Below are 26,361 nucleotides of genomic sequence, written 5' to 3' on the forward strand. Positions count from 1 at the left end.
TCCGAGGCTCCTGTCTAATCCTCGTGGGGCTCTTTTGCGCTTCACACAAAAAAACGGGGCTGTCCCAGCGGCACCACGGCTAACCACAGCAGGGGCTCTGGCAGCTCGAGCCGGTCTTGCTGGACCCGTGTAAAAAAAACAACAAAAAGCATCATTTTCAGAAACATTGGTTTCGGAACAAAAAAAAAATTTTTCACGCCTCACCGATCCTTTCTCTTCGCTACTACTCTCGAGGTCTCACAGGCCCTCCGGTGTTCCGGCCGCACGTACCCCACATCTTAACATCATAACCATCAGATAGCCCACGATGCATCGGCCCGAGCTCCTGAGGCTGAGGGTGGTCTAGCAGGGATAATTTGGTAAGTAGGAGTGGCTGGGGATGCAAGAATTAGAGAGAAGCGAGTAAGGGCACAATATGGCGAGATCCTCAGGGATGCCCAGCCTGACCGCTGTCAGCCTTTTCAGCTTATCGCATTGTGGAAGCTCGACATGGGCTTGGCAGGACCCAATGTGTTTGGATCGCGGGGGAGTCATGAAAAGTTTGATGATTCGGCCAACGATACGATAAGCAGCCGCAGAACCCGTGAGGAAAAAGCAAAAAAATATTCAAATGGAAGCGAACATGCTCATCTGTTTCACTGCAGTTTCAGGCCTTTCGCAGGCGATTTTCCCTCAGGGCTGCAGGAAGCGCAATGCCTACAGGCCTGCTTCTCTTACATTTAGCGCTGCGAAGAATTCCCCGTCCGCCATATATATTGATCACCTCGCCCATCACATTCTCAACTATTCACGCATTTTTGGTTTCACCACCACTTCACAACAGCACCTCATGAAAGTCGTCCTAAGCTACGCCAGACGCTTGGGCGCATCCCGCCGGAAGAGAAGGGCCCGCCGCCGGTCGGCAGCGCTTGTCGTGCCCGAGAAAGTTGAATGGCATCACACGGAGCACGTTGACCATAAAGAATCCACGATCCAGGACAACAAAGACCCCATCGTCCAACCCAAACTAGACTTGGACGTCAAAGAGCTTCTGCAGCCCAACACAGACGTCAAGGACGCTGTCGAACTACGAGCCGACCCCCCACTGTACACGGAGTGTGTGGGCGAGAAGGAAGAAGCATACTCAGAGAAAGCGGCCGTCCAGGTGACGGCTGTGGAGGTGGCAAAGGCCGCCGAGGGCAGGCCCCGAGAGTTGTTGTATCGCTCGCAGTTCAACGAGCTCCAGGAGAAGAGGCGTCCTGAGGTTCGTTTGCGCAAGGTCACCAGAGTGGTTCCGGACTGCACCGACTACAGGGCTGTTTATCATAAACAGGCTGTGGCCGAGGTGTGGATCGAGCTCTTTCGTATCATCAAGGTCGGTGTGTGGGCGATTCTAGCATGGCTCTTTGTTTACGGCATGATCCCCTCGCTCAAATGAGACCACAAGCATATTCCACTAGCATTATTTATTATAGGTTAACAAGATTAATTGGGAGAAACTCGCAGTAGCAGCTTCGTAATCTTCAGCCCCTTGTCGCGCTCTGACGTAAATTGTTGTCAAGGGTGTTTACTCCCTTGCTTGTTGCTCTTCTTATCTCGCGGCGAAGCGTGGATTACCGCCCAACAGCAACCCGATTTGAGAAATAGGAGGCGACGACAAAGCCGTCTTTGAATCTGGATTTTGTGTCGTCACGGTAGCAGCATAAGATTGTAAGATGGGGGGAGCAGATTGTCTGTATTTCTGTTTCGCAGCCATTGATTATGACAGCCTTGTGCAGCTAGAAGAATAGCCGGCATGACGACTCTACAGCAGAACTACAAACTCCGCTTCAAAAAACATCTGAAATTCTACATTTGCTCATCTCCTTGAAACTGACCAAAACCCGTTAGACGAGACGTAAAAAGAAGGGTCCCAGGTGTGTCTACTGCACATGGCTAGGAGCAAGTTGGTGGTACCTCGATGACTGATGCACGTTCTCCCTTTGATCCAGCAGAGCAACCCCCCGTCTAATTTTCCGGCTCAGCCCTGATTAACCGTTTTTCTTGAATGGATGTAAGTGGTACAATGGAAGCCAAATTGCGCAAGCAACCGACTTTTTCAGCAGGGTCCTGGTGGACCGGTGTCATGTCAAGTGGTACCCTGGCGGAATGTTCGCGGGAAACAGACACCCACCAGATCGTGTCTCAGGCTCATCGCGTGAGACGAAAAGTTTGTCTCGGAAAAAAAGAAAAAAGGAAAATTCACTCAAAGTCCACTCAGAGTCACCAGGTGATCCCCATGCTTTCCCGAACTTCCCTCTGTAGTGATTCCTACTCTGCTCAATTAAAGTTTGGACTGAAGTGACGTCAGCCTAGCCCCGGATATCAGCTGGTTCCTAACCTAAAACACTACAACGTTGTACAATGCAATCTCCAAGCATGTTCCGAAAAGCATCGTTTGTATGCGGCGGGCGATTAGTTTTACTCGCCAAGTCCATCGCCCGCTTTTTTGGGTAATTATCGATAGGGGTTTCGGTACCGCCCAGGTTTTGGACCGGTTGCAGATAGGAGTTTTGCCAAGGCAGACAATAGGGACCGAAACAACGTCGAGGTGAGGATACCCACTGTGGCATCCGGCCCAGTTACATGATCTGCCCTAAATGCCTCACCCCAGCAACACTATCCGGGATTTTGAGCAAAATAGAATAAGAAAGTGGGCTCGATGCGGTACGGCTAAAAAGTAGACAGAAGTAAAGCCAAACGCACACGGACGCCCTTCAACTCCGGCCCGGCTGAATCCACAGTGCATCGCCTCAAGTAGCTTCCGGTAACAGGTAAACTCCCGAAATTTCGCCGACTATGTAGCTTGGTTCGGTGTTTGAGGTTGAGCCGAAGCAGAACCAGCTCGGCCCATACCGCGGCCGCTTTGACACCCTGCAGCGACCGGCGCTACTGCCTAAAGGGTAAACGTCCCCAGATTTTAGAGCAATACCAGCAATAATACTTTTTTTTCTTTTTAGCCGATTTTTAGTTAGGGCGCTTAGGGGGTCGGTCATGGTCGGTCAAACAATGTTTCTGCTGGTAAGTGGCTCAACTGCGATATACGAAATCCGGGGTTTCCAGTGTCTGGGGTTCGCAGCCGAATTCACATTCGCACCCTCGGTCCGATACAGCTAATTCACGCATTTCTCTACAGTCCGGCTTGGTCTTGTGAAGCTTCAATATCTACAAGCTTGGGTCAAAGTCTATGAGAATGTATATTCGTTCCTGTCGTAAATCGTAATAAATAAGAAGTGAATCATGCTGTCGTATCGTCGTGCCTATGCTGGGGTATATCGTAAGTCTAGAAAACGTGTTCCATCAGGTACACAGCGTTATGTCTCAGGTGGCGGGCGATATGTGGATGAGTCACTGCAGAAACGTCTGGATCAATCTGGGTTGCGGTTGGGGCCTTGGGTGGGGCCTTGACAATGTGCTCCTCGTCAGCCACGCTGACACCAGCAGCGTGGGCAACATCCTCGATTTCAGAGTCGGAGTCGGACGTCAGGCTCGATCTGGCCAACTCGGGCATCTCTTCGGTCTCCTCCTCGATCACCAGAAGGCTGCGGTGGAGATGCATGTCGGAAAGGTCGATGGTTGGCAAGTGTCTGTACAGCAGGGAAGGGGACAAGTCCTCCTCCTCCTCCTCGTCGGACAGGTAGTAGTAGTCGTCGGAATCCGAATCAGACTCAGAGTCGGACAGGTAGTAGACGGTGTGTGTGTTCTCAGTGTAGTCGTCGAAGTCGTAGTCGTCATCGTCATCCGAAGCAGAGTCGTAGTCAATCTCGTACTCGGTGACGGAAGGGCCCACGAATTGGGCCTGTGGCTTCTCGGGCAAAGCGAAGGAAACCTTTGCAGGTGTAGCAGCTTTCCTCTTCTCAGACTCAACGGCAATGTGGTCCATCAAGTTGTCCAACATGTTGGCCTGGAGAACGAGGGAGCGGAGAGAGGCCTTTGGGTTGGCGGCCTGCCGCGTAAGCTTGGAGCGCACCTTGGAGGCGAGCACATACAGTTCAGCAAAAGACATGGTGGAGCTGGGAGGATATCTTTTGTCGATAATGTCTAAAAGTCTGGGGATCTGGGCGCTCTTATATAGACTTGGCTGCAAACAGCCGGATGACAAAGCGCTCCGACAGCACAATGCATAGCGACGCACAGCGGGTTTCTGCGCAGGCGGATAACCGTCCAAGTGAGTCAGCAGAAAAGCATCCCCGAAAGAGGCTTAATGAATCATACCGACCAATTTTGAGTGGCAAATATCCCTTTCGGCTGGCCGGCCGGAGCCAGGGAGTCCAAAAAAAATCCCAAACTTCTCCGCCGAAAATTAAGTCTCCGAGAAAGCGCCATTTTCCCTACTCTCTCCAGGCGCGGCCTGGGCTCGGCGGCACGTCCGGCCGGGCATATTCACCGAGTTGCACCCACGGAGCACACGGCCCATATCTGCCTGATGCCGCCACAAAAGGCACCAATTTGTTCCAGCCTACTACGCCTCGGCCTGGTGTTTCTCGTCCCCGTAGCCTCGGCGATGATTTCATCGCACGCACAACTCTGGGCTCTTGGGCTTCTTGGCTGCCGAGAAGGCTCGGCGCTGGGCCTCGGCTGGGCATCGCGCCGATACCACCACCGTAAAAGCAAAAAAAAAAAAAAAAAAAAAAAAAAAAAAAAGCTGCTTCTACAGACGGCGCTAAAGCTGCAACCGATACGTCGCTTTGCTGGGCCGACCGGTTAAGAATCAGGTTATGCTTTTTGGCTGCATCAGGTCTTCGGAGAACGGGCGGTCCGCCTGGGTTTTCGCAACCATCGCATGCTCTGGGCCCCTATCCAGGTGGGAAGTGGTGCAAAGACAACAACAGAAAAGAAAGAGGCAAGTCATCTACCGGCCTACGGAAGGGTGAAATCGGGTGGATTTGAAACAATTCCACCATCTTGTTCGGCTTCCCCACGTTCCGACAATATAGTTTCTGCCAATTTTCCGTCAGGATCCGTCGCATCTACAGTTCGCGGTTTCCCCGGAATATTCGTAGCTCCGCGACCGCCTCCACCGGAACTTGCAGCCAGCCTACCGAAGAGGCGCTGTGAGTTGGGGTTTCTATATTTCCCGTTTTTTGACGTTATCAAGGCAATTCGTAGGCCTAGAATGATCGCCGCTTGCATCTGTTGGGATTGTTTTTGTCCTCTCTGCCAGGGTGCAATCTAGATTCCAGCCACATTTTTTTTAGCCGCGTAGCGACCGTTGGGGCTCTATGACGTTGCTCGCATGAGGCTAGTGAGACCCTGTCCTACTCACCCAAAATGGCATTTACCTGTTTCGTAAAGATCTACTATTTTTTTAGATCTACCGCTTTTAGTACTTGCAAGCTGCACCTTTTCTTCAACACTCCAACTACTCTTCAGAGCCCTTCCCAGCCCTCTCCAGCCTACCCTCTCTCACTTGCTCAGCGAGAGAACTTACGCAATGAACCTTTGCTTCCAGACATACGTCAAGAGGCTCATGCGCCTCAAGTTCAGACGCCCACAAAACCTTCGTTGAATATCTGGCTCGAGGCACTTGACCGCCACGGAGACCCCGCCGGTGCCATAAATAGCTTTTTTTCTTTATGACGTAGAGCTCCACATGCTCGATTGCTGTTTAGATCAACCATCTCGCCTCAAGCAAGGTTTCTTATGTGGAGTTTCCCATTGCAGGGCTGATTACGCCAACGCGTGTACGAGGCGGATCCCTACGGCTTATTTGTCAAGACAGAAGCACTCCCTACACAGCCACAAGTCGAGGTCAATCCAAGGTGTTCGAGATATTGTTGTTGGAGATTGCTCAATGCATCAACACATGGTTCTTTCTTTTCTCCACAACCAAAGGGTTTGCCAAGTATTGCTTGGTTCTTGTCTAGGCCCGCGTAACTTAAATTAAAGTTTCAGCTTGCTCAAATCGTGGCTCGTCGACCGAAGCCGGCAAGCCGAATCAACCACACGTCATCGGCCTTCACTCTACAATTCAGTAATTTCCCCTCACACTACACTCTGTTCTATGCGTGATGTATTAACAGTATGGATATTGGACGGCCCGTTTAATCGAACAAACCGAAGCCCATGTCATCATCAGACTCCTCAGCAGCCTCTTCCTCCTTCTCCTCAGCGGCAGCCTCGGTAGCACCACCGGCAGCAGCGGCACCACCAGCAGCGGCACCACCAGCTGGAGCAGCAGCGGCCATGGAGAAGAGCAACTCCTTCAAGTCCTTACCCTCCAAAGCCTTGGAGAAGATGTCGGCCCAGACGTTGTCAACGGAGGCACCAGCGGCCTTGGTGACGGCCAACAAGTTGTCGGCGGAGATCTCAACACCAGCGTCGGCCAAGATAAGGGCGGCGTACGAAACGGAAGCTTCAGCAGACATTATATGTGTAAGTTAAAGGTGTAGCTAAATTTTTTCAACATCAACATAGTGGGGGTGGGTGCGACTTTTGGTCACGTGCGGGTGCTTCCGTCCTAGGGCCGTAGCCCTCCTGTTGTACGCGCGGCTGAATCAGTCAGCCTTGCATGAAGCCTGCGTCGGAGAGAAGACGTTTTAGGTGACGCATGGACCGCTTTGTAAGCAGATAAGTAAGCTGCAGCTAAGACATTGAATATGGCTAGACCCGTCTCCTGCAAAGCCAGCCGCAAGTATTTTGATGCTTATGACAGTGGAAATAGGGGATTAGGAGTCCACGGAAGATGAGTCACTGACTTCGGTATGACAATTGGGTTCTTGCAAGATGGGAAGAGAAGCGGGGATCTTTGGGATACGAAAAATCATCCTCAATAAGGGATGATGTCGCCAATGACTAATCAAGATGGTTTGTGGCGCTTGTGTGATTCCTATTCAGAGAGGAAGTAGGCGCCACTTCATTGCTGTGAGGTCTTCATCTCATCCATGCGAAACTCATTGTGACACCTTACTGATGCCAAAATCAACTCAGTTATTCAACTTCGAAATCTTTTCAAATCCTGAATGTTAACGCCTCTGCGATGTCCCACATCCTTATCTATGAAGATGTCAAACATGGCAGGTCGTGTATCGCACACCGCTATCTAGTTATCTGCTCGCAACAGTAGCGTTCACATATATAATGTTTAGGCTTTCTCCCACAGTATTCACCATAGGCAACAGGGGAGCCTTTACTCTGAACCTAGGAGTCGGTTACCGCCGTTCTTTTCACTCGAGGATCCCATCGCCATCTTCATGGTTCAAAAATAGACAATTCCACAACGCCTTCAGTCAGTTCAAGAGACTGTACTGGCAGAGACCTGGTCTTGCGGGTCGGTTCCAGAGAATCCATTGGGACTCTTTGACAAAACCTGCCATTTTCACTGGAGCTTTCCTCCTTGCTGCTCCTCCAATTCTAGACTTCACCATCAATAAGTCTACATGGCTCAAACGCAATCCTCAAGCCATAGTATACGCCATTATCGGTCTCAACACAGGCGTCTTCTTTGCATGGCAATTGCCCCGGTTCTCTCTCATCTTGAGAAAGTACGGTCTTCTTGTGAACGATCGATTTTCATCAGTGTGGTCTATAATAGGCTCGGGCTTTTCACACCAGAACTTCACCCACTTGTTTTTCAACATGTTCTGTCTTCAGTCATTTGGCTCCTCACTTGCTGTCGTTCTTGGACCAGCCGGCTTCTTGACAGCTTACCTTGGGTCCATTGTTGCATCTTCATTCACTTCGCTTGCATTCAGAACTATCGCTAGACAAGGTGTCAGTGGCTCCTTGGGTGCATCCGGTGGTATTTTTGGCCTCCTTGGTGTCTTCTCATATCTATTCCCAAACGCTAGCGTTGCCTTCTTTTTCCTTCCCATTCCAGGTGGAGCTTGGTATGCTTTCTTGGGCTCCATCGTCTTGAATGCTGCTGGATTCTTCACCAAAATTCATTTCGATTACGCAGCACATATTGGCGGCAGTTTAATCGGTATCTACTACGGTTGGAAAGCAAAGAAAGACATTGCAAAGAGAAGACGCCAACGCTCCATCTACTTTTAGTCACGGATTGATCGTTGATATTGTAAATAGTATACACGAAATTTTATGCAAATGAGACAGACTTCTTCTTTTTCTTTGCAGGAGCCTCAGTCTCGTCAACACCGTCTTCTTCGGACCGCTTTGCAGCTCTAGCACTCTTTCGCCTAGCTGCTCTTGCGACATTAGCCTTATTCTTGATTTCTGCCTTTTTATCATTTATTTTGTTGGCCTTCTCCTGTTCCTTTCTTTCAATCTCGGCTCTCTTCAATTCACGAAGCTCCTCCAATCTCTTTGCTTTCTCCAACTTAGACTCATTCACTTGATCATGCTTGTCATTAATGGACTTCACCAAACGGTTCAACATTAGACTGTCGTGATCATCCACGAACTTCTTTCCCTTCTTTCCCTTCTTGGCCTTGACTCCTGGAACGATAGCCCTATTGAGATTAGGGATATTCAATTCTTCTTCTCTGTATTCTTTTCCATTTCTGGCACCATAAAGCCTTATTTTGGCGTCACGCTTCTTAACAGCCTGTTTACTAGGCTTCTTGACTTTGGACTTCGGCGTTAACTTAGGCTGATTTGCTAGAAGGTTTTTAGCTTGCTTGTCAGAGTAAACCTCGCTTTCAGCAGTCCTCGAGAGATTTGCCTTATTTCTCCTTTTGATAGCCTCTTTCTGTTTAGCTCCCATTTGAAATACTGGTTGTGAATCTGACCTCGTCTTGCAAAATCGATGCGCCATCTCATCGAGCTGATAATATCACATGACTTGCCACGTGACTTGCAACATTATGTATAACGATAAATCTGACAATAAGGGGCCCATATATGCCGATCAGGTTTCAAATAAGATACCTCAGTCCACTTTGGATGATAGTGAAGCTTTATTTGTTGATCTGCAGCACCCTGTACCAGACCTGAACAATACATGCTTCACTTCGAATCGAATATAGGTCATCCTGTCTTTTTATAATCAATATGAATTCCCAATATGGGCCGCAAAGTTACTCATTTTCAATTTGTTGACCCTTTTGTTAAGGTGTGTAACCTCCGAAAGACCTGATTCCGCGCTAGCATGAAGCTAATTTGGCTGCAAAATGTCAACCATTCCGAACAATGTCAAGACGACCGGTCAAATATAAAAATCGAAAGATGAGTAGTGAGCCAATAAAGCTCAAAAATTGTGGGGCTTCGAAATCAGATTGAATAATCTACCCCCTCGCTCCGTTTCCGAAGCATAGGCTGACTCCTTCACTTCGGTGATTTCCGCGTTCATATCTACTTATCTCAATCCTCCCCACAAACCACCGCTAGATTCTCCCAAGCTATCCACCACAACATGGAGTGCAGTTTCAATTGGGACATGTTTCCATCGACAACGATGGAACTGGTCCGATTGCTGACACCACTAGGTTGCTTATTCCGAAAAACGAATACAGAGGTCCCCACCTACCATGCCTTTCCCACTAAATGCCTACTATGTGGGGCATTCGTCAGCAAGTATTCAGTCCTTGATCCCACCAACAAGATGATATGGTGTCCATTTTGCCAGAAGAAGTTCCCTTTGCCAGAAGATGCTCAGTGTGCAAGTTCCCAGACAAAAGATGTCCCAAAGGAAGAGTCAATAGACTATGTGCTCCCAAGCGACATCTCGCTGCCTATCGATACGAGGGGCCCTGCTTTTCTTTATATCGTTGACTTGTATCAGCATATCGAATGCCCTGAGGAATTCTCGGCATTGAAGGACCGTCTTCGAGAGTCGATCTCCCGTCTTCCGTCGCTCGCATCGGTGGGACTACTCACATTTTCGAAGGATGTCACACTTCACGGGGAAAAAGATGTCATCTTCACCATCAATGATTTTCCTCCTGGCTACGATTTTTCGAGTATACTAGGTGACAAACCTGCAATCGCCAAGATCCTTCTGAGAATTGCAGATTCATCAAACACTAACATCCTAAAGGGTCTGAAACTTCTCCAGTCAGGCTTTTTTAAGAATCCTACGGACATTTTGGAAGACATCGAGCAGCTCAAGCCTGAGCTAACCAGATCATTCAAACCAGAGCGTGCCTCCGGCCTAGCACTTTTCGTTGCATCGAGCTTTCTCAATTGCGCCAGTTCCACTCTGCTTTTGGGAAAGATAAAGCTCTTCTCATCTGGCCCATGTACCATAGGCCCAGGAAAAGTGGTGGACCCCTCGGAAAGCATAAGAACACACGATGACATTGCAAATCTCAAGGCGCCACACTTTGTTAAGGCTGCTAAATTTTACAGAGCGATATCATTTGTTGGATGTGGTTACACTTTTGATCAGGCGAACACTGCAGCTTTCACTTCTGGTGGCTCTCTTACAAACTATAGTGTCAAGCCGACAGCTTCAAAATTCACTTTTGATCTATATTTTGGCTCCCTTGATCAAGTTGGACTATACGAAATGTGTTCATTGTCTTCGGGTACAAGTGGAATAGTCATTTTTAGCGATTCGTTCACTAGACAATCATTTAAAAACAAGCTTGAGGCCGTCAGTGACACTATTTCATCGCAGGATTGCATTCTTACAGTACAAACCTCGCCAGGCCTCAAGGTATCGTACACCCTTTGTTATGGAACGCCTTACCAGTCATCGTTCCAATCTTCCCATCTCATGCAATTTCATCATGAGCGCATCTCCGATACAATCTCTGGGTTTGAATCCCTGATGAAAAAGCGGCACTTCACCAACAGATGGTATCTCGGAGATCTAAGGGACCATGTGGGATGTGTTCTCTTCGAAGTTGATCCATCTTACATCACAAGGACAAAAGCCAAAAATGTTTTCGTTCAGTTCCAGCTAGACTACTGGGACTCGAAGCTTGAGCGCAGAGTTATACGAACAACGACACTTCAGAAGCCCACGACGATGAGTATCTTTGCATCAGGCTCTGGGAAAGAAGACAAGATTCTACACAAGATCAACGAAAGTGCCAGACAGAAAGCTCTACTCGCAAACTTTAACCCAGAAACGTGGATCACGATCCTCACGAGGCTTTTGATTAGTAAGATCGATACCACCTTGGGATTTGAATCATTTGAGGAGGTCATCGAGCTTATGGATGTTACGCTCATGAAGCTCACGAAATTTTTTGGGGTCATGAAAGAAGAGGCGTCTGCCTCCAATAACCCTTTTGAAAAGCTCAAAGCGCTTTATTCTATCGATGAGAACTTTAAAAAACTACCAATTTTTGCATATTACTTGAGAAAAAATCCTCAACTAGTCTCCATTTTTAACAGTTCACCAGATGAGACGGCGTATTTCCATCATATTTTTATGGGCCTCTCCACGGAGGAGGCTTGCATCATGATTCAACCGAGACTCTACGAGGTTATTGAGGGCCAAAGAATAGAAAAGCCTTTGGAAACAACGTCGGTTCTCAAAGCAAAGGATGGTTCATGTTTCATCTTAGATTCGTTTCAAACAATCATTCTTTATTTGCATAGCGATAAAAACAGACTAAAGCTTCATAGCTCGGACAATGACGATATAGTCTACGAGCGGAAGAATGAGCAAGTGAATAAGTTTATTGACATCATCAATGATGAGATTTTGCAACAGCGTTCTTTTGTTCCTAGAATTACCTTAACTCAGAAAGGACATTCCCAAGCAAGATTTCTTATGTCTCGCCTCCTGCCACCTAACAACATCATAGAAGATGGGGCGAAAACTAAATCAAAATGGTGGCATTTTGAGAGAAGGTCCAAGTCAATCACAACTGAGGATATCAGTGTTGAGAAGTATTGCGAAGAGCTTCTCTCGCGTGCCCAAGCGCTCAGATTTGAGGATGATCCTTAAAAGTTCTTCTTGATAAACTCAACAACCGTTTTGGCGATATCTTCAGAAGCTCCCTCGTCGGACAATGGACCTCCGCCCTTGTGGTCAGCACCCTTGACGACCTTGCTGAATTCACTCCATACGGTCTCCGATGTGACCTTCTTCCAGTCTTCCAATAAGGCTTTACGATCAATATATGGCGGAATGAACTCGTCTTTCTCTCCGACAAGAACAAGCAAAGGCAGAGCAACCTTTGCGAAAGTGTTTTTGTAGTCATCCTCATTAAGATATGACGAGAAGTAGTCGTCGTCTGTTCTTCTCGCATTCAAGGAATAAAATCTGTAGGCAGAGACCGGGACACCGAAAGACAATTTCCTGGCCTCTTCAGGAAGCAACTCCTCGCCTTTTCCTGCGTCAATGAGCTCCTTGGCCTGCTTAAGGACCTCCTTTATATTTGAGTCCTTGTGGAAGTATTCAGAGGCCTCGGTATCTGACACAGGGGCCTGCAAAATTCCGCCGTCCAACTTGAAAATACTCTCAAAGTCATCTTGGTATGCGAATTTGGAGAGATATTCAATTGTGTCCTGGCATCCAGTAGAATGGCCCATGAGCACTATCTTGGACTGTGGAGTACCTCTATTGGATCTAAGGTACTTGACCAATTGAGCCAACTCACGTACGTCACGTCCCAAGCTGCCCGTTCCGCAGCCAATGTAAGACGATTTTATCAAAGTCTCGACAACGCCCCATTTTCCGCCCAATTCCTTGTTGAAAAGCTCCGCTATCTGGGGTATGTACTTGGTGCAAAGGAGACCATCACCCAAACCGCCGATAAAGACGAGGAAGTTCTCGGGTTTGCTTTCGGATTGATACTCAATTGCTGGCAAGTTTGGTTGGTATTGGAAAATATTAACAGGAAAAGACATGTTTATTGAAGAAAATTGAGGAATATCCTCTCCGTTTTAATAACCGATATGCGCACTGCGATAAAGCCACACAAGAGCTAGCCGCAATTATTGGACGAGATACTTTAAATAGCTATACAATCTTTCATTAACCGTCATTTACTCATAAATTGCGTCATCCTTCGTAGGCAATTCCCCCCACGCTACTGTCGGCGGAACCTCCTGTGCTTTGGTTGAGGCCAACTTCTGGTATCATTTTGGTACTGATAGACATAGAATGTATGGTCGTGAACATAACAAGGAAATGAAGGAAGACACAATAAGCCAAGAATAGCATTCTTGTCGTTCTGGTGGCCAAAATGGATCTCGTCACAGAAATGAAGATACGCTCAAAAGGCGAGAGCCTTGAGCTGATGCGCTCCTGTTCTCGCATCCTGAACCGCTCAATTGGGTGAAGCCTAGACTCGTATTCTGTCTGATATGCGTTTTGCTCAAGGTCTAGAGATGCGTTTGGTTTGGGAGTGAAAAAGCGGCGGTTTGAAGTTGCAGCGGCACCCTCGTTCTCCTTCTTGAGCAGAGCCATATATCTTGATTTCTCATAGAGATCCTCATTATCACTCTTCAAGGCTCTATTTTGCCTCTTCAACTCATTTAGCAAACTGGTTTGGCGCTTGAGATCGTCCTCTAATTCCTTATTTTTGTCCCTAAACCGATCTCTTTGCTTGGTGATGATTGGAAGAATTGAACTATCTTCTCCTGCCTGGTGAGCCATACCACCAGATGGTTGCCTTGTTGTGTTCTTGGTCATTCTCGATATTCCGGAAATCATGCTTGCCGTGTCGTTGAATTGAGGAGTTGATGAGTCCCTCATATCCGCCAAATCATTCTCCAACTTCGAATTGAGCATGCCAAGTCTCTCTGACTCCTCTCTGTTTTGTTCTAATTCACCTTGTAGCTCCTGGATTTGCGAGACAAGACCATCATGTTGGGATCTCAAATTCGCAAGTTCAGTGGTCAATGACTTATTCCTTTCGATCAATAGGGAATCGATCTGCTTTGGTTGTTCGTCATCGGCCTCCTCTAAGGAGTTCTCTCCAAACTCGATTTGACGCAATAAGTGAAGTTCGTGTTTGACTTCATCATAATCGCTGGTTTTCTCTAGCTTGGCCTTGAGATGCTTAATTTCCTCTGATGCATGTTGCACATCTCTCGTGAGCAGCTGGACCTTGGCGGAATTCTCGTCAGTGACAGTATTGATCCTCTTCTTGGCCTGGTTCAAATCTGCCATTAAAAGTGCATTCTCACTTTCCAAATCAGCGACTGTCTTTTGGAAATCCGCTTTAATTGCTGCACTAGCTGAATCATTCAACGCTACGGACAATTCTTGACGTAAGCCCTCGTTTCTTTTCTCCAAGTCGAAGACCCTCTTTTTCCACATTTCCGCGTCACGATTGGCCATGTCCAATTCTACTAGCGTGGAAGCTGTATCTTGGGATCCTCCATCTTCACCTCTGTCGAACAGTTTATTTTGTGAGTTCAATTGAAGTTGTGTGACTTCCATTGATGTCTTGAGCTCCTCGATGGTGAGCTTGTATGATGCAATCTGTTCTTGGTGCTGCTTCTCTTTGTTAGCCCAATTGGATTCCTTCTCCTGGATCAAGGATTGGAGTTCGTCTTCTTTGGCCTTGAGTTTGCTGCTTAGAAGTGCAGCCAGCTCTTGCTCGTTTCGTAAAAGACGCTGCTTCAACACCTCGTAGTCAGCTTTCTTGGCTAGTTCTTCATCACGCTGGGCTATTTGCTGTTTCATGTCGGCCAACTCATTCAGATTGACCACAGCGTCCTGGCAAAGCTCTAGAAGAGGTTTGGGATCAGGAGCCTCTGCAATCAATCTGTAGAAGCCGAAGAAGAATGCCTCCACTTTCTTTTGCTTCGTGTTCATATTGTCGATCTCATTCTGATACATCTTTAGAAGATGTTTGATCTCATTGAGCTTCTCTGCATCCTCAAGCTTTTTGAAGTCCTTCGTCTTAGACGCAAGGTTCTTTCTGCTTGTTAGCGAGGCCTTCTGCTCTGATTTGAGTTCAATGCCTTGCTCGTCAAGCTTATTCTGCAAAGAAGGTAAATCTATCTCCTTCCATGTTTGGAGAGCACTTTGAAAGGCATTATGCTGTAGTTGAGTTGGCTCTGACATTATATGCTCTAAGGATCACCGGTTAGTACAACTGTTCGCGCTGGAGTATCAATATTTGGACCGACTGCACTTGGAACACCCTGATAGCTTGCCTTGAAATAGTAACAATGGAACTATTTTAAAAAACTCAAAACCGCATTATTGCTCTTTTCTTTTTGTACCCAGCCATATTACTCGAACTTCAAGTCTAGTCGAGAAACTTTCATAAGACTTCTATCGATACTCTGCCTGGAATTAATCTTTCCTTAAGCTCATATTGTAATGCAAGGACCAAGAGCCACATTCTGCCGTGCCTGATGGCGACTCCTCAAAACAGAGATATCCAGATGTCTACTGCTACTGCTGGCCGAGGCCTCAACTACCCAACCGTTCTTTTTTTTGGAAAAGTTTAACCAACTATAATTACACTAGATTAATGCGAGCGAAAAGCTTACTCTTCGTCCTCCTCGGCACCCTCAGCGTTCTTGTTCTGGTTTCTTCTCTTCACTCTACCAGGTCTGCCACCGCCGTAAGGAGAGTTAGGAGCGAAGTCAATGTGCTTCTGGGAGTCCAATCTCACCATGAAAGATGGGACGTTGACAATCTGCTTACCAACAGCAATGTGTCTCTGGGTAATCAAGACTCTAGCGTGGTGGATAGATCTGGCAAGACCGAGCTTGAAAACCTGGGTCTGCAATCTTCTCTCCAAGAAGTCCTCTGGTCTCAAGGCCAAGACGTAATCCAACTTCATCTTGTCCTCTGGCAAGACACCGACTCTCACCAATCTTCTGATCAAGGCGTTACCCTCGAACAATCTCTTCTCATCCTTGTCATCTCTGGTCAAAAGGTCACGAGCGGCTCTTCTGATCTTAGACAACTGGAAACCAATTCTGTAGATCTCTCTCTTGTTCTTGAGACCGTACTCACCAGCCAACTTCAATTCAGCGTCCAAACGAGCAGACTCGTATGGCTGCTTTGGCACAGAGTAAACCTTGGAGTAAGTTCTTGGGGCACCTGGGTGTTAGTTAAAGCGTTGGCAAAATTTGCCGGGCTCTACAATCTTCCTAACAGAAAGCATAGTGGTAAATGGATACCTGAACAGTAGGGGTGTTCAAACACGGCACCAAATAGCTGCTGGTCTGTGAGTGTAACTGAAGTGTCGGGGGTTCAGTTACGGGAGACGAATCTCCAAGGTTGATTGTAGAGGACCCGAAACCTCATAGACGGCACCGAGTGCTGTCTATTTGATAAGAAATATTAATTTCTTCTTGTGGATGGTTAAAACATACGAGGCATGTTGACTTAGTTCTGAGATGAAGAAAAGAAAAAAAGAATTTTCCAAGGGAAATCCTCTTAACTTATAGTGCGAAAAAAATTTGAAAAAAATTCGTTAGTCGTGTGCACGCCAAATCCTCGATGGACCTGCCAGTTCTCCTGCCGCAGACCCTCATTAACTCTGTTGCGCGTTAATTTCAGACCTAATCAACCTGATTATGGCTGTCTCATACTGGGAAGAACCATCGTTGAGGACTTTTCAAATCGGATAATGGTGCGGATTTCTGCTCAATTGTTGAAAGGCGCTTAAATGATATTCTCTAATATGTGAGGTGATCCACAAATGTTCAATCAGTGCTTGTAGGTTGGACGGGCAACCCATGCTCCTTCGTTATTTTTGACGAATACTTTCAAATAAAAGCGCCGGTAGAGTTCTGATCTGCTTTTAAACACTTCGATCAGCAGTTTTGCAACATCACGCATTAGCGTGTATTATCATTTGCGTGCCATTTGAGGATCTACCGCCCAATCCAAGTGTGATCTGTTTAGAATGTTGTGTTCTGTACTTCAACTAAAGGAGATTATCGGCTTCTTGTAAATTGACCTTCCATCAAGGGCAGGTCAATTTTTTTCACTTTTTTAGAGCATGCCGGTCTTATCGTAGAATCAATGCACCTCGATCTGCTCATCCACCTTCGCGCATCCCATTTATCTATCTCAGGCTACTCCTACGATGAAGTTTGTCGCTTTAATATCTGGAGGCAAAGACTCCTTTTATAATATATTGGAATGCCATAGACAGGGCCATGAGCTTGTGGCTTTGGCCAATTTGCATCCGCTCAATGTCGATGAGAATGAGACAGACTCCTTTATGTTCCAAACAGTCGGACATGATCGAATTGAGCATTATGGTTTATGTCTTCTGGTCCCATTGTATCGTCAACCACTCACAGGCGGCTCGACAAATGTTCAATTGGAGTACACCCCTACTGCTGACGACGAAATCGAGGATCTTTACACTCTTCTATCCAGGGTCAAGGAGGAGATGCCAGATATAGAGGGTGTCAGCTGTGGTGCCATTCTTTCACATTATCAACGAACGAGGGTGGAGAATGTCTGTGATAGACTTGGTCTCACCTGTTTGGCCTTCTTATGGCAGAGAGATCAGGCAGAATTGATGCTGGAGATGTGCCTGCTGGGTCTCGATGCTCGGTTAATCAAATGTGCTGCCATTGGTCTCAATGACAAGCACTTGGGAAGGCTGATTTCTGAAATGCTTCCAATCCTCACCAAACTCAACCAAATGTACGACGTTCATGTGTGTGGTGAGGGAGGTGAGTTTGAAACTTTCGTCTTTGATTTTCCCCTTTTTGAGAGACGCCTCGAGATTTTTGACGAGAAAGTCGTTGCACATTCTTCGGATTGCTCTTATCTTACCTTCCTGACGAAGCTGGTTCCGAAAGAGAGTTGTGACATTACAGGTAAGTCCGCAGACCTCAACAAAAAAAGAGAACCTCTTGAAGAAGACTTTTTGTTGGTGCAAGAAAGCGTAACAGACAGTGCACCAATTACCATCCCTGAGGTGAAGGATGTGTCGTTTCCAATTGGGCCAAATGTAATTCCAACTCCCTTAAGACTATATGTCTCCAACATTACCAGTACAGCCCCGGACGTGAAGGGTCAGACTCAAGACATCATGACCCAGTTATCCAACATTCTCAAAGCACACGAGGTTTCCATCACAGACATTCAACATGTCACTGTTCTTGTTCGAGACATGAGTGATTTTGCAGCAATCAACAAGGTATACGCTTCTTTCTTCGCGGACACATATCTCCCACCATCTCGTGTCTGTGTTCAAACCACACTTCCACAGCCTTACCACCTACAAATATCATGTATAGTTCTCGATCCACCGGCCCAAACAAGACAAGGTATTCACATCAGATCGAGATCATTCTGGGCCCCTCAAAATATCGGGCCATATTCCCAAGCTATTGTGGACACCAAAGACACATTCAAGACAGCTACTCTTTCCGGTCAGATCCCTTTGATTCCAAGCACGATGGAGCTAGATAGTGAGGATCCTGTGAGGTCTGCAACACTATCTCTCCAACACCTTTACAAGGTGAAAACACTCGTTAACGTCAAACAATTAGCAGCGGCTGTATGTTTTGTCACTACCACTTCTCCTCAAATTGCCTCGCAAGTGTGGAAGGAGTACGTGCAAGAAGTTGAACATGGACAGGATTTCGACGATCGACTCATCATTGTTCAAGTTTCCGGATTGCCAAGAGGAGCGAACATCGAGTGGGGCGGATTGGCATTTGAGCGTGTTGTTGGCATGTATGATGATGATGAAGAGAGTGATGCGCCAAGGTTGCTTCCCTCTGCTGCTGAGCTCACGCAAGGTTTCAAGGCCAATATCGTCAACATCAACGAGAACCTCAATGTGGTGAAGTTGATGACTAGTGATATTGGTCTTGTGATCGATTTCCTTCGCAGTCCAGCTATCGGAAACTCTCATGTGACGGTCATGACCAAACTTCTGAATGTCCATAAGCTAGTTGCTTTGGGACTCCCAGCTGAATGGGTTCCAGTGCTCACAGTATGGGACAGCGATGGTACAGAGTTCGAATTCGCTATCACCTGGATAGCCTAAATTTCGCAGCCATTCTTTAGCACTGCGCATGAAAAAACAGGCACTATTCTCAGAAAGTTCTTCCTCTGCAGGCAAAGCGATGATCTGAATAGCACATACTATTTCCACATAAGCATAATGTACAGCCTACGACCTTTGGCCGGGTCGTTGAGCCGATCTTCGGTTCGGCCAATGATTTCCAATAGAACCGTTTTTGTGATGAGTAACGAGAAGAAGCGGAGAACGAAAAAAGTCGCCTCAAAACCAAAACCCATATCTAGGCCCGAGCCTCAGCCTAAGAAAGAAGAGCTTTCCAAGGCCGAGCAAGTCCAAAGATTACAGCATTCTAAAAGATTAAGAGAGTTTGAGAAGCTTACTCGAAGCGTCAACTCTTACTTGGTGAGAAAAGAGACACTAGGTGGAAACCCACCCAATGCATCATTAGATGACCCTGCTGATGAGGTATACCAGTCTGTTCGAGAGAAACCCGTTATCCAGAAAACATCAATTTCAAAAGCCATATCAGCCCCATCGTCATTTGATCCCCTGAAGTCCACGTTAAGCTCTCCAGCGGTGGACCTACCTGAACCCATACAAGAGAGATTGGGCCTCTCCTTGAAATACCTTGTAAATAAAGACCATCAGGATTGGGATGTTGTTCTTCGGCAACTTGAACATGAAGGAGGATTCAAAGGCCTCGTTGAAAGAGACGTGCGGAAGCTAGTGTACGCTATTCCAAGACCTCAGCTTCACACTGTCTTTCCCAAAATCGAGGAACTTTTGGAAGCAGCTGGTATGCAAAAATCTCCAAAGATCATCAATGCCTACATGAAAAGTGTGATTCATCGTGGAACAGTGGATCTGACCGAGATGGAAGTCATAGAAAAATGTGTGGAGCATATGAGAGGATTAACAAAGAAGGGTAGTCTTTCTCGAGAATCCTACGAAATTTTGGTCGAAGCTTACGGAAAGAATTCAAATATTGACAAGGTGAACAAGACTATCTCCGAGATGAAGGAGCTCGGTTTGGAACCGCTGAAAAATGTCTATTCTAATGTACTCGCAACGTGCGTTTATAAGACAAAGTCTCACGATGCAGCTGTTCAGCTTTTTGACTCCATGAAGTTCTTCTCTCAAAAGACACAGCCCTCAACACGTGAGTATCAAGATATTATTGTCAGTCACGTCAATAACAACGATATTGAGAAGGCGTTGGACTTGTACCAGGAGATGATTCTTGATAAGGTCCAAATAAACCAGAATATTGTGGTGGCTCTCGCAAGAGGTTGCTTCAACAGAGAGGAGTACAGGGTCAGGGCGTGGGATTTCATGTTTGAGGTTCACAGAAGAGACTGGACCCCAACCGTCCAAACCGCCGAGTACATGCTATACTTGGCACTGAGAGATGGCGATTTACCGTTGGCTCGTTCGCTTTACCAGCAACTCAATTTGGCTGGCAATACGTCCCCACGCTCTTTCTCTTTTCTTCTTTTAGCCTATGCTAACGCTAGTCTCGAAGATAAGACTCCGACGATTCTCTACAATGAGTCGGGTCGCCTGTTCCGTCATAACATCATCAATCAGACTGAGCTCAATCCAAACGTTGACGATCCGAAGAAGGCGCTTCCTTTCTTGCCAAAGTTTTTCTTCGATACCTTTGATGAAGTTTTAGCAGAATCCAGTGCCGTGATGGCCCACACAATGATGGTGAATCGTCATTTCGTCAACACAGAGAGCATTAACACATTCCTTAACGTTGCTGCCAACATAGGCAGTCTTGAAGAATTCAAGGACAGACTCGAGCTGTTCACCTACTTGGATAGGGAAGGCGTTCCCGCTGTGAGAAGCATCATTGAGCCTGAAGACGCCATCATAGAGGAGAACGAAGATGAAACTCAGGTCACCAAGATATCTCCTTCGAAGGCTATTGCAAAATCTCCTATTCTTCAACAACTTGTTGACTCATCCTCGGGGCGCTATAAAGTACCCAGAAACACAATCACTTATCTCATTGCATTGAAAGCTGCAGCTAAGCACAAGAACTACAATCTTGCGCAAACCATGTGGACCGAGAGAGGTCTTTATAGAAAGTCCGTTCATTGGAACAAACTTACCAGACAAGAAAAAGATCGACTTGATTTCGACTTTGCCGTTGCTATGGTCAACGCCCTCACCCAACTTGGTTTATTTGACGATGCTCTTGCAATTATTGTCAGCACGGAATACCAGTTCAAGTGGAAGAGGCATCATTTCTCGCAATTATACAAAGAGGCCGTTGAGATTGGTAACAGCAAGATTACGCAAACACTCCGTGGCATAGCGAAAAGAGCTCAGGTCAATTTCGAAGGTAAGATCCGCAGAAAAGACTATAAAAGGTTTGTTATGGAAAATGGTTACTAGTATATAGTGTGCATCATTTAATTTGTATATAGAATACGCTGCACGAAACCGCTATTTACATGTAATTATGCTGATGAGTCCATCCTTAATGATGAGCTTTTTGATATCTTTGTCGCCAACGAATTTCTTGACTTGCTCCTCTGCTAAGGCAACCTTGAGCACCTCAGACTCTGGTTCGGATGACAATGTCCGGAGAGCCCTGATAAAGTGCCTAGCTTTTCCGTTGACGAATATGTTGAATTGGGTGTATGGTGACGCGATGGGCTGCGATGTGGGAAACGATTGGGCGAATATTGACTCTAATGGTTTATTGATTCCTTTCCTCAAAATTTCCCAACACTCTTCCGCCACTGATGGGGTGACTGGGGCCATAACAACCAATAACTTCTCATATCCATCGAGCAAAACCGCTGGATTGATAGTCTTCTGCTTGACCGCAGATTGTAAAGCATTGGTCATTTTCATGAAGTCGGAGACAATAGTGTTGAGCGAGAGATCAACATCAATAGATTTTGCAATCCTACTGGTGTAGAACCGAATATCGTTGTAAACCTTTAATTCGTCGTCAGAGAGGGTAATTGATGGTTGTATCTGTCCTGAAATCTCGATATCTTTGAATTCCGTGCCTCCGGTGCACTTGTACTCCAGTTGATTAACGCTTCGGATAATTTCATCCTTGAGATTAATAACTTTTTTCAACCATCTTTCAATCCCTTGGATCTGGTCTTCATTCCAATTGAGCTCGTCTGAAACGGGAGCTGAAAATAAAATGTGTGCCCTGACAGTATCTGCGCCGTACTTTCCAATGCATTTAGCAGGGTCAACTCCGTTGTGCTTCGATTTGGACATTTTCTCGTAACTCACTGAGGGAGTTTGACCAGTTTCTTTGATTGTCGGCTTGCTGGGCTCCGTCATGTCCAACTCTTCTGGCTTGAGAAATTTACCAGTCTCGGGATCGGTGTAAGTCTTACCGTGAACCATACCTTGTGTAATTAACCGTTTGATTGGTTCGTTGTTGAAAGCCTTGCCGTCCCATAAGCCAGCATCTCCCAAAAATTTGGAGATAAACCGCGAGTAAAGAAGGTGTAGAATGGCGTGTTCAACGCCGCCGATGTAAATATCCACTGGCATCCCACTTGTAGCCTTATTGTAATCAAAAGGTTTCTCTGTATTTTGCGCATCAAGATATCTGAAAAAGTACCATGAAGAGTCAATGAAGGTGTCCATGGTGTCAGTATCACGTTTTCCGGGACCCCCACAAGAAGGGCAGGTAGTGTTAACGAAAGATTCGAGCTTGTCTAAAGGATTGCCGCTACCAAAGCTTTTTCCATCGATTTTGGGGAGCAAGACGGGCAAGTCTTCATCTGGTACTGGGACTGGACCACAAGAGTCGCAGTGGACGATAGGAATCGGAGCACCCCAATATCTCTGTCTTGAGATGAGCCAGTCCCTAATTTTGAATTGAACCGATTTACCGCCATTTCCTGACCTCTCCAACATTTCGACGATCTTCTGACCAGCCTCTTTGGAAGTTTTTCCTTTCAAAGTTCCAAGAGAGGAAACACCATTCTTCAATAATGACGCATCATAGAGTTTACCGTTCTTGCCGGTAAAGATGCCATCAAGCTGCCCGATTTCGCTCTCTTTAGCGGGTCCAACAGTAGGCTGAATTGGTGTGTTGGGCTGATGGAGAGCCCAAAAGTCAAAATCACGCTCGTCATGAGCAGGGCAACCCATCACAGCACCGTGTCCATAAGACCCTAAGACATAAGGTGCAACATAGACAGGAACGTCAAAAGTTTCACTGGCAGAACCGTCGATATCAATCGGCAAAGAGACTTTCACATCTTTCAAAAGATATCCCAGTTTGGACAACGGATCCTCGTCAAGACTTGCAAGTTCGATGTATTCCGCCAACTTGGGATCTCTCTCTGAGCACTCTTTAACAATGGGATGGTTCAATGCAAGTGCAACAAATTGTACACTGAAAAGAGTGTCCGGCCGTGACGTAAATACGGTCACGCCATTCTCTGAACTCCCCAGGCTAGGGAAAGTGATTTCTGCACCATGGCTTTCGCCAATCCAATGCTTCTGCATAGCCTTCACCTTTTCAGGCCATTGATCTAATATCTTGAGATCTTTCTGTAGCGCACTTGCGTACTTGGTGATACCGATGAACCACTGCTCCAAGTTTTTCTTCTCGACCTTGGCTCCAGATCTCCATGACCTTCCTTCTGAATCGACCTGCTCATTGGCCAAGACAGTCTGATCAACCGGATCCCAATTGATCTCAGCACCCTTTCTGTAAGCCAATCCGTTTTCGAAAAGCAAAGTGAAGATTTTTTGTGTCCATCTATAGTACTCCGGGGAAGACGTGTTGACCTCTCTCTCCCAGTCGAAGTCAGCGAGCATGAGCTCCATCTGGTCCTTCATTTTCTGAATGTTCGTCTCCGTCCAAACAGCAGGATTGATTCCTCTTTCGACAGCTGCATTCTCTGCTGGTAGGCCAAAAGCATCCCAACCCATTGGATGTATGACATTGTAGCCCTGCAAACGCTTGAATCTCGATATAACGTCACTAATGGTATAGACCCTTTGATGGCCTAGATGAAGGGTGCCAGAAGGGTATGGGAACATAGAGAGACAGTAATACAGCTCGTCCTTCTTGGGTGAATATTTGGCGTATTCAATGGGCTGATCTTTCCATTTTTGCATCCATTTCTTGTCTATTTCATTAAGTTTTATTTGGGGCGCAGCGTTCAGGGACGACGCAAGGGAGCGCAAAGTCACACGAAGGAAAGGTTGACCCGGTGAAAGCTTCATTCTCAGCTTTCCAGAACCCCAGACCTGCGAGTACTGAAGAGATTCACTTCGCGACTCATGTTGGAAACTTACTCGGTAGTGCAGGATTATGCAAGAGCTCGCAGCGCTTAATTTGCAACCATTTAAACTGCTTCGTTCACTGAGGCATTCTTTCTTTGGCGTAACGAAGCCAATGGCCGTAAGGAAGAAAACAAAAGGTCGCCAAGACCTGTGAAGCCAAGGCTATCGAGTCTGTTGAGAAGGTTGACCTTGATCTCGAAGTAGCTCTTCAGCACCCACTTGACCTCGGGATTCTGTTGCAACATGGCCACAGATTCCTCTGAAAGTGGCCCGGGATGTCTCACCGTGATTTCGTCCTCATCATCCTCAAGGTTCCAGATAATCTCAGCCGCTAGGTACGATGTGCCGGGATTGTGCGATAACCCTCCCACATTCTTGAGCTCGATAAGATCTGAGTAACTAAAGAAGCTTAGACCAGCTAATTTCTTCAAGTACTCTGCATCAAGGAACATACCCTTGTTGAACGTACCTTCTTCGATTTTAAATGCTTGATCGAGCCAGACGAGATTAATCGAATCCATGATAAGACTGTTCCTCAATTTCAATGAGTCTCCTCCTTCTTCAAATTTGAGTGTTCGTAAGAAGGCGATGTAGCCTAGCGCCTCTGACAAAATGAATGGGTTTGTGGACATTATCATCTGATAAAATAAAGTAGGACTGGGTATGAGCACACCGAAGTCCATGGTAGCCAGAACTTCTGCAAACCCTACTTGCTTTATGGAGCGCAAGAGGGTCGTGAATTTCAATTTCGTCAGTAGAGAAAAATTTCCCCATTGCACTTCAGCAATGGAGAAAAGGGTTCCAACAATGTTATGTATGGATTGGTAAACATTCTGAAAGAAGCCGTACTCGTTGTGGAGAACGTTCCACTTAAGAAATGTCTTTGAGAGTTCAAAGAATACTGAACTCCAGTACTCATGATCGTTCCCGTCATTGAGACGATTGATAAAGGTCTGAATTGGGCCATCGTTTGGTGGGAGTAAGCTCAAAAGTTTACATTGCCTTGTCTCTTTGATGGAGCCATTGGATATAGCCACTTCGAAAGGTTGCGTGAGTTGTTCAAAGCACCCCAACTGTCCAATCAAGTATAACTGATCGAAAGCAGTCTGTGAAGCGGAAGGCGATAGCGCGTGAAACTGGACAGCTTGAATGAATTTCTTGATTATCGGCAGATCAACGCTTGCCAAAATCAAATGAAACGCGACGAAATACTCTCGTAACTTTTCGTTGGTGATGTTACTCAATGTGAAGAGTGACCCTGGATTCGCCATCGAGATTTTGTCAAACTCATCTATCAATGTTCGAAGTGATTCGACAGTTCCAATCGAAACGGTTTCTGTTTCGGGCGATTCAAGTAGGTCCAAATCGTTGAATGAATTAATGATTATCTTTCTCTTTTTGAACGCAGGGGTTGTGAAGGAGTCGAAGATCCTCTGAACCTTGTCCTTCACCTCTTTTATCTCCCATAAGTCGGATGACGAACGCCTTGCACTCAAAAGTGTCACGAGCTCTTTATTTGGATACTTCACAGCTTCCGCTTTGGATAGCCCTAAAGAACCTGATTCTGATGAACCACGCAAGTCTAGGGTTGGGTTTAAACGTTTCATGAATGCTAGTAGGGATTTGATGGAGGGGTCGAAAGGAAACTTTGAAGATAGGCTGAGCACCACATTGACATGCCAGGGCTTTAACGCATACTTTCTTTGACTTGTGAAGACGTCTTTCAGCTTACGTTGTTCCGAAAGTGCAAGGATAATGAGTGTGGTGATATTTGGTCTCAGGTATTCAAAGGAAAGCAAGCCGAATAGGGTGGGTAAAAGTCTGTGTAGCTCTTCGAACAATGCCTTTCCAAAGAGATGCAGAGCACAAATCAACCACTCTAGTAGTAAGTTTTGCGATGTAGGAGGAAGTCTTTTCAGTTTGAGTTGCTTCCCGTTTCTGAAGTATACCTCGGAGACCCCAACGGCACCTAAGATTCGAGATATTGTATCAACTTGAATCAAGTATTCGCCATTGGGCACGAGGCATTTGGTGATAAGAGTCTGGCGTAAAGTGCTTCTCAATGAGTAGTCGAAGACTATGTCCAACACCATGTGCAATTCAGGTTCTGAGAGACCATCCAGTGCAGCTAATTGACTCAATTGCTCAAGCGCATCGGATGACTGGGGTCCTCTTTCAAATAAGCTTCGAAGATGTTCCGAGACATCTTCCAGCAGGTGCATCGTGGTAGCTTAGGTTGATGTAGATGATGTAGATATGTAAATAAACATCCTGTGCAGAGTATAGC

At 46.4% G+C, this 26,361-nt stretch overlaps 10 protein-coding genes across 10 annotated transcripts; 4 read left to right on the forward strand and 6 right to left on the reverse strand.

The window, feature by feature from the left end:
• Nucleotides 1-829: 829 nt before the first annotated feature.
• C7M61_001591 (uncharacterized protein) lies at nucleotides 830-1,417 on the forward strand (the record flags this gene model as incomplete). Its single annotated transcript, XM_024856993.1, has 1 exon — nucleotides 830-1,417. The coding sequence occupies one exon, from the start codon at nucleotides 830-832 to the stop codon at nucleotides 1,415-1,417; it is 588 nt and encodes a 195-aa protein (XP_024714873.1).
• A 1,884-nt stretch (nucleotides 1,418-3,301) lies between these two features.
• Nucleotides 3,302-4,024, reverse strand: C7M61_001592 (uncharacterized protein; the record flags this gene model as incomplete). Its single annotated transcript, XM_024856994.1, has 1 exon — nucleotides 3,302-4,024. The coding sequence occupies one exon, from the start codon at nucleotides 4,022-4,024 to the stop codon at nucleotides 3,302-3,304; it is 723 nt and encodes a 240-aa protein (XP_024714874.1).
• Nucleotides 4,025-6,062: 2,038 nt separating this feature from the next.
• Nucleotides 6,063-6,386, reverse strand: RPP1B (ribosomal protein P1 beta; the record flags this gene model as incomplete). The annotated part of the gene is made up of 1 exon (XM_024856995.1): nucleotides 6,063-6,386. One exon carries the CDS (start codon nucleotides 6,384-6,386, stop codon nucleotides 6,063-6,065), a length of 324 nt encoding a protein of 107 aa, XP_024714875.1.
• A 712-nt stretch (nucleotides 6,387-7,098) lies between these two features.
• On the forward strand, nucleotides 7,099-8,013 carry C7M61_001594 (rhomboid protease; the record flags this gene model as incomplete). Its single annotated transcript, XM_024856996.1, has 1 exon — nucleotides 7,099-8,013. The coding sequence occupies one exon, from the start codon at nucleotides 7,099-7,101 to the stop codon at nucleotides 8,011-8,013; it is 915 nt and encodes a 304-aa protein (XP_024714876.1).
• Nucleotides 8,014-8,056: 43 nt separating this feature from the next.
• Nucleotides 8,057-8,683, reverse strand: C7M61_001595 (uncharacterized protein; the record flags this gene model as incomplete). The annotated part of the gene is made up of 1 exon (XM_024856997.1): nucleotides 8,057-8,683. The coding sequence occupies one exon, from the start codon at nucleotides 8,681-8,683 to the stop codon at nucleotides 8,057-8,059; it is 627 nt and encodes a 208-aa protein (XP_024714877.1).
• An 837-nt stretch (nucleotides 8,684-9,520) lies between these two features.
• On the forward strand, nucleotides 9,521-11,667 carry C7M61_001596 (uncharacterized protein; the record flags this gene model as incomplete). Its single annotated transcript, XM_024856998.1, has 2 exons — nucleotides 9,521-11,585; nucleotides 11,618-11,667. 2 exons carry the CDS (start codon nucleotides 9,521-9,523, stop codon nucleotides 11,665-11,667), a joined length of 2,115 nt encoding a protein of 704 aa, XP_024714878.1.
• A 150-nt stretch (nucleotides 11,668-11,817) lies between these two features.
• On the reverse strand, nucleotides 11,818-14,896 carry C7M61_001597 (uncharacterized protein; the record flags this gene model as incomplete). Its single annotated transcript, XM_024856999.1, has 2 exons — nucleotides 11,818-12,680; nucleotides 12,913-14,896. The coding sequence occupies 2 exons, from the start codon at nucleotides 14,894-14,896 to the stop codon at nucleotides 11,818-11,820; spliced, it is 2,847 nt and encodes a 948-aa protein (XP_024714879.1).
• Nucleotides 14,897-15,326: 430 nt separating this feature from the next.
• RPS9B (40S ribosomal protein uS4) lies at nucleotides 15,327-16,396 on the reverse strand (the record flags this gene model as incomplete). The annotated part of the gene is made up of 2 exons (XM_024857000.1): nucleotides 15,327-15,889; nucleotides 16,384-16,396. 2 exons carry the CDS (start codon nucleotides 16,394-16,396, stop codon nucleotides 15,327-15,329), a joined length of 576 nt encoding a protein of 191 aa, XP_024714880.1.
• Nucleotides 16,397-16,883: 487 nt separating this feature from the next.
• Nucleotides 16,884-21,191, forward strand: C7M61_001599 (diphthine--ammonia ligase; the record flags this gene model as incomplete). The annotated part of the gene is made up of 2 exons (XM_024857001.1): nucleotides 16,884-18,781; nucleotides 19,073-21,191. 2 exons carry the CDS (start codon nucleotides 16,884-16,886, stop codon nucleotides 21,189-21,191), a joined length of 4,017 nt encoding a protein of 1,338 aa, XP_024714881.1.
• A 51-nt stretch (nucleotides 21,192-21,242) lies between these two features.
• On the reverse strand, nucleotides 21,243-26,296 carry NAM2 (leucine--tRNA ligase; the record flags this gene model as incomplete). Its single annotated transcript, XM_024857002.1, has 2 exons — nucleotides 21,243-24,047; nucleotides 24,143-26,296. The coding sequence occupies 2 exons, from the start codon at nucleotides 26,294-26,296 to the stop codon at nucleotides 21,243-21,245; spliced, it is 4,959 nt and encodes a 1,652-aa protein (XP_024714882.1).
• Nucleotides 26,297-26,361: the final 65 nt, after the last annotated feature.

Source organism: Candidozyma pseudohaemuli (assembly GCF_003013735.1).
Source record: "Candidozyma pseudohaemuli strain B12108 chromosome Unknown scaffold00002, whole genome shotgun sequence".
Classification (NCBI taxonomy): Eukaryota; Fungi; Ascomycota; class Pichiomycetes; order Serinales; family Metschnikowiaceae; genus Candidozyma; species Candidozyma pseudohaemuli.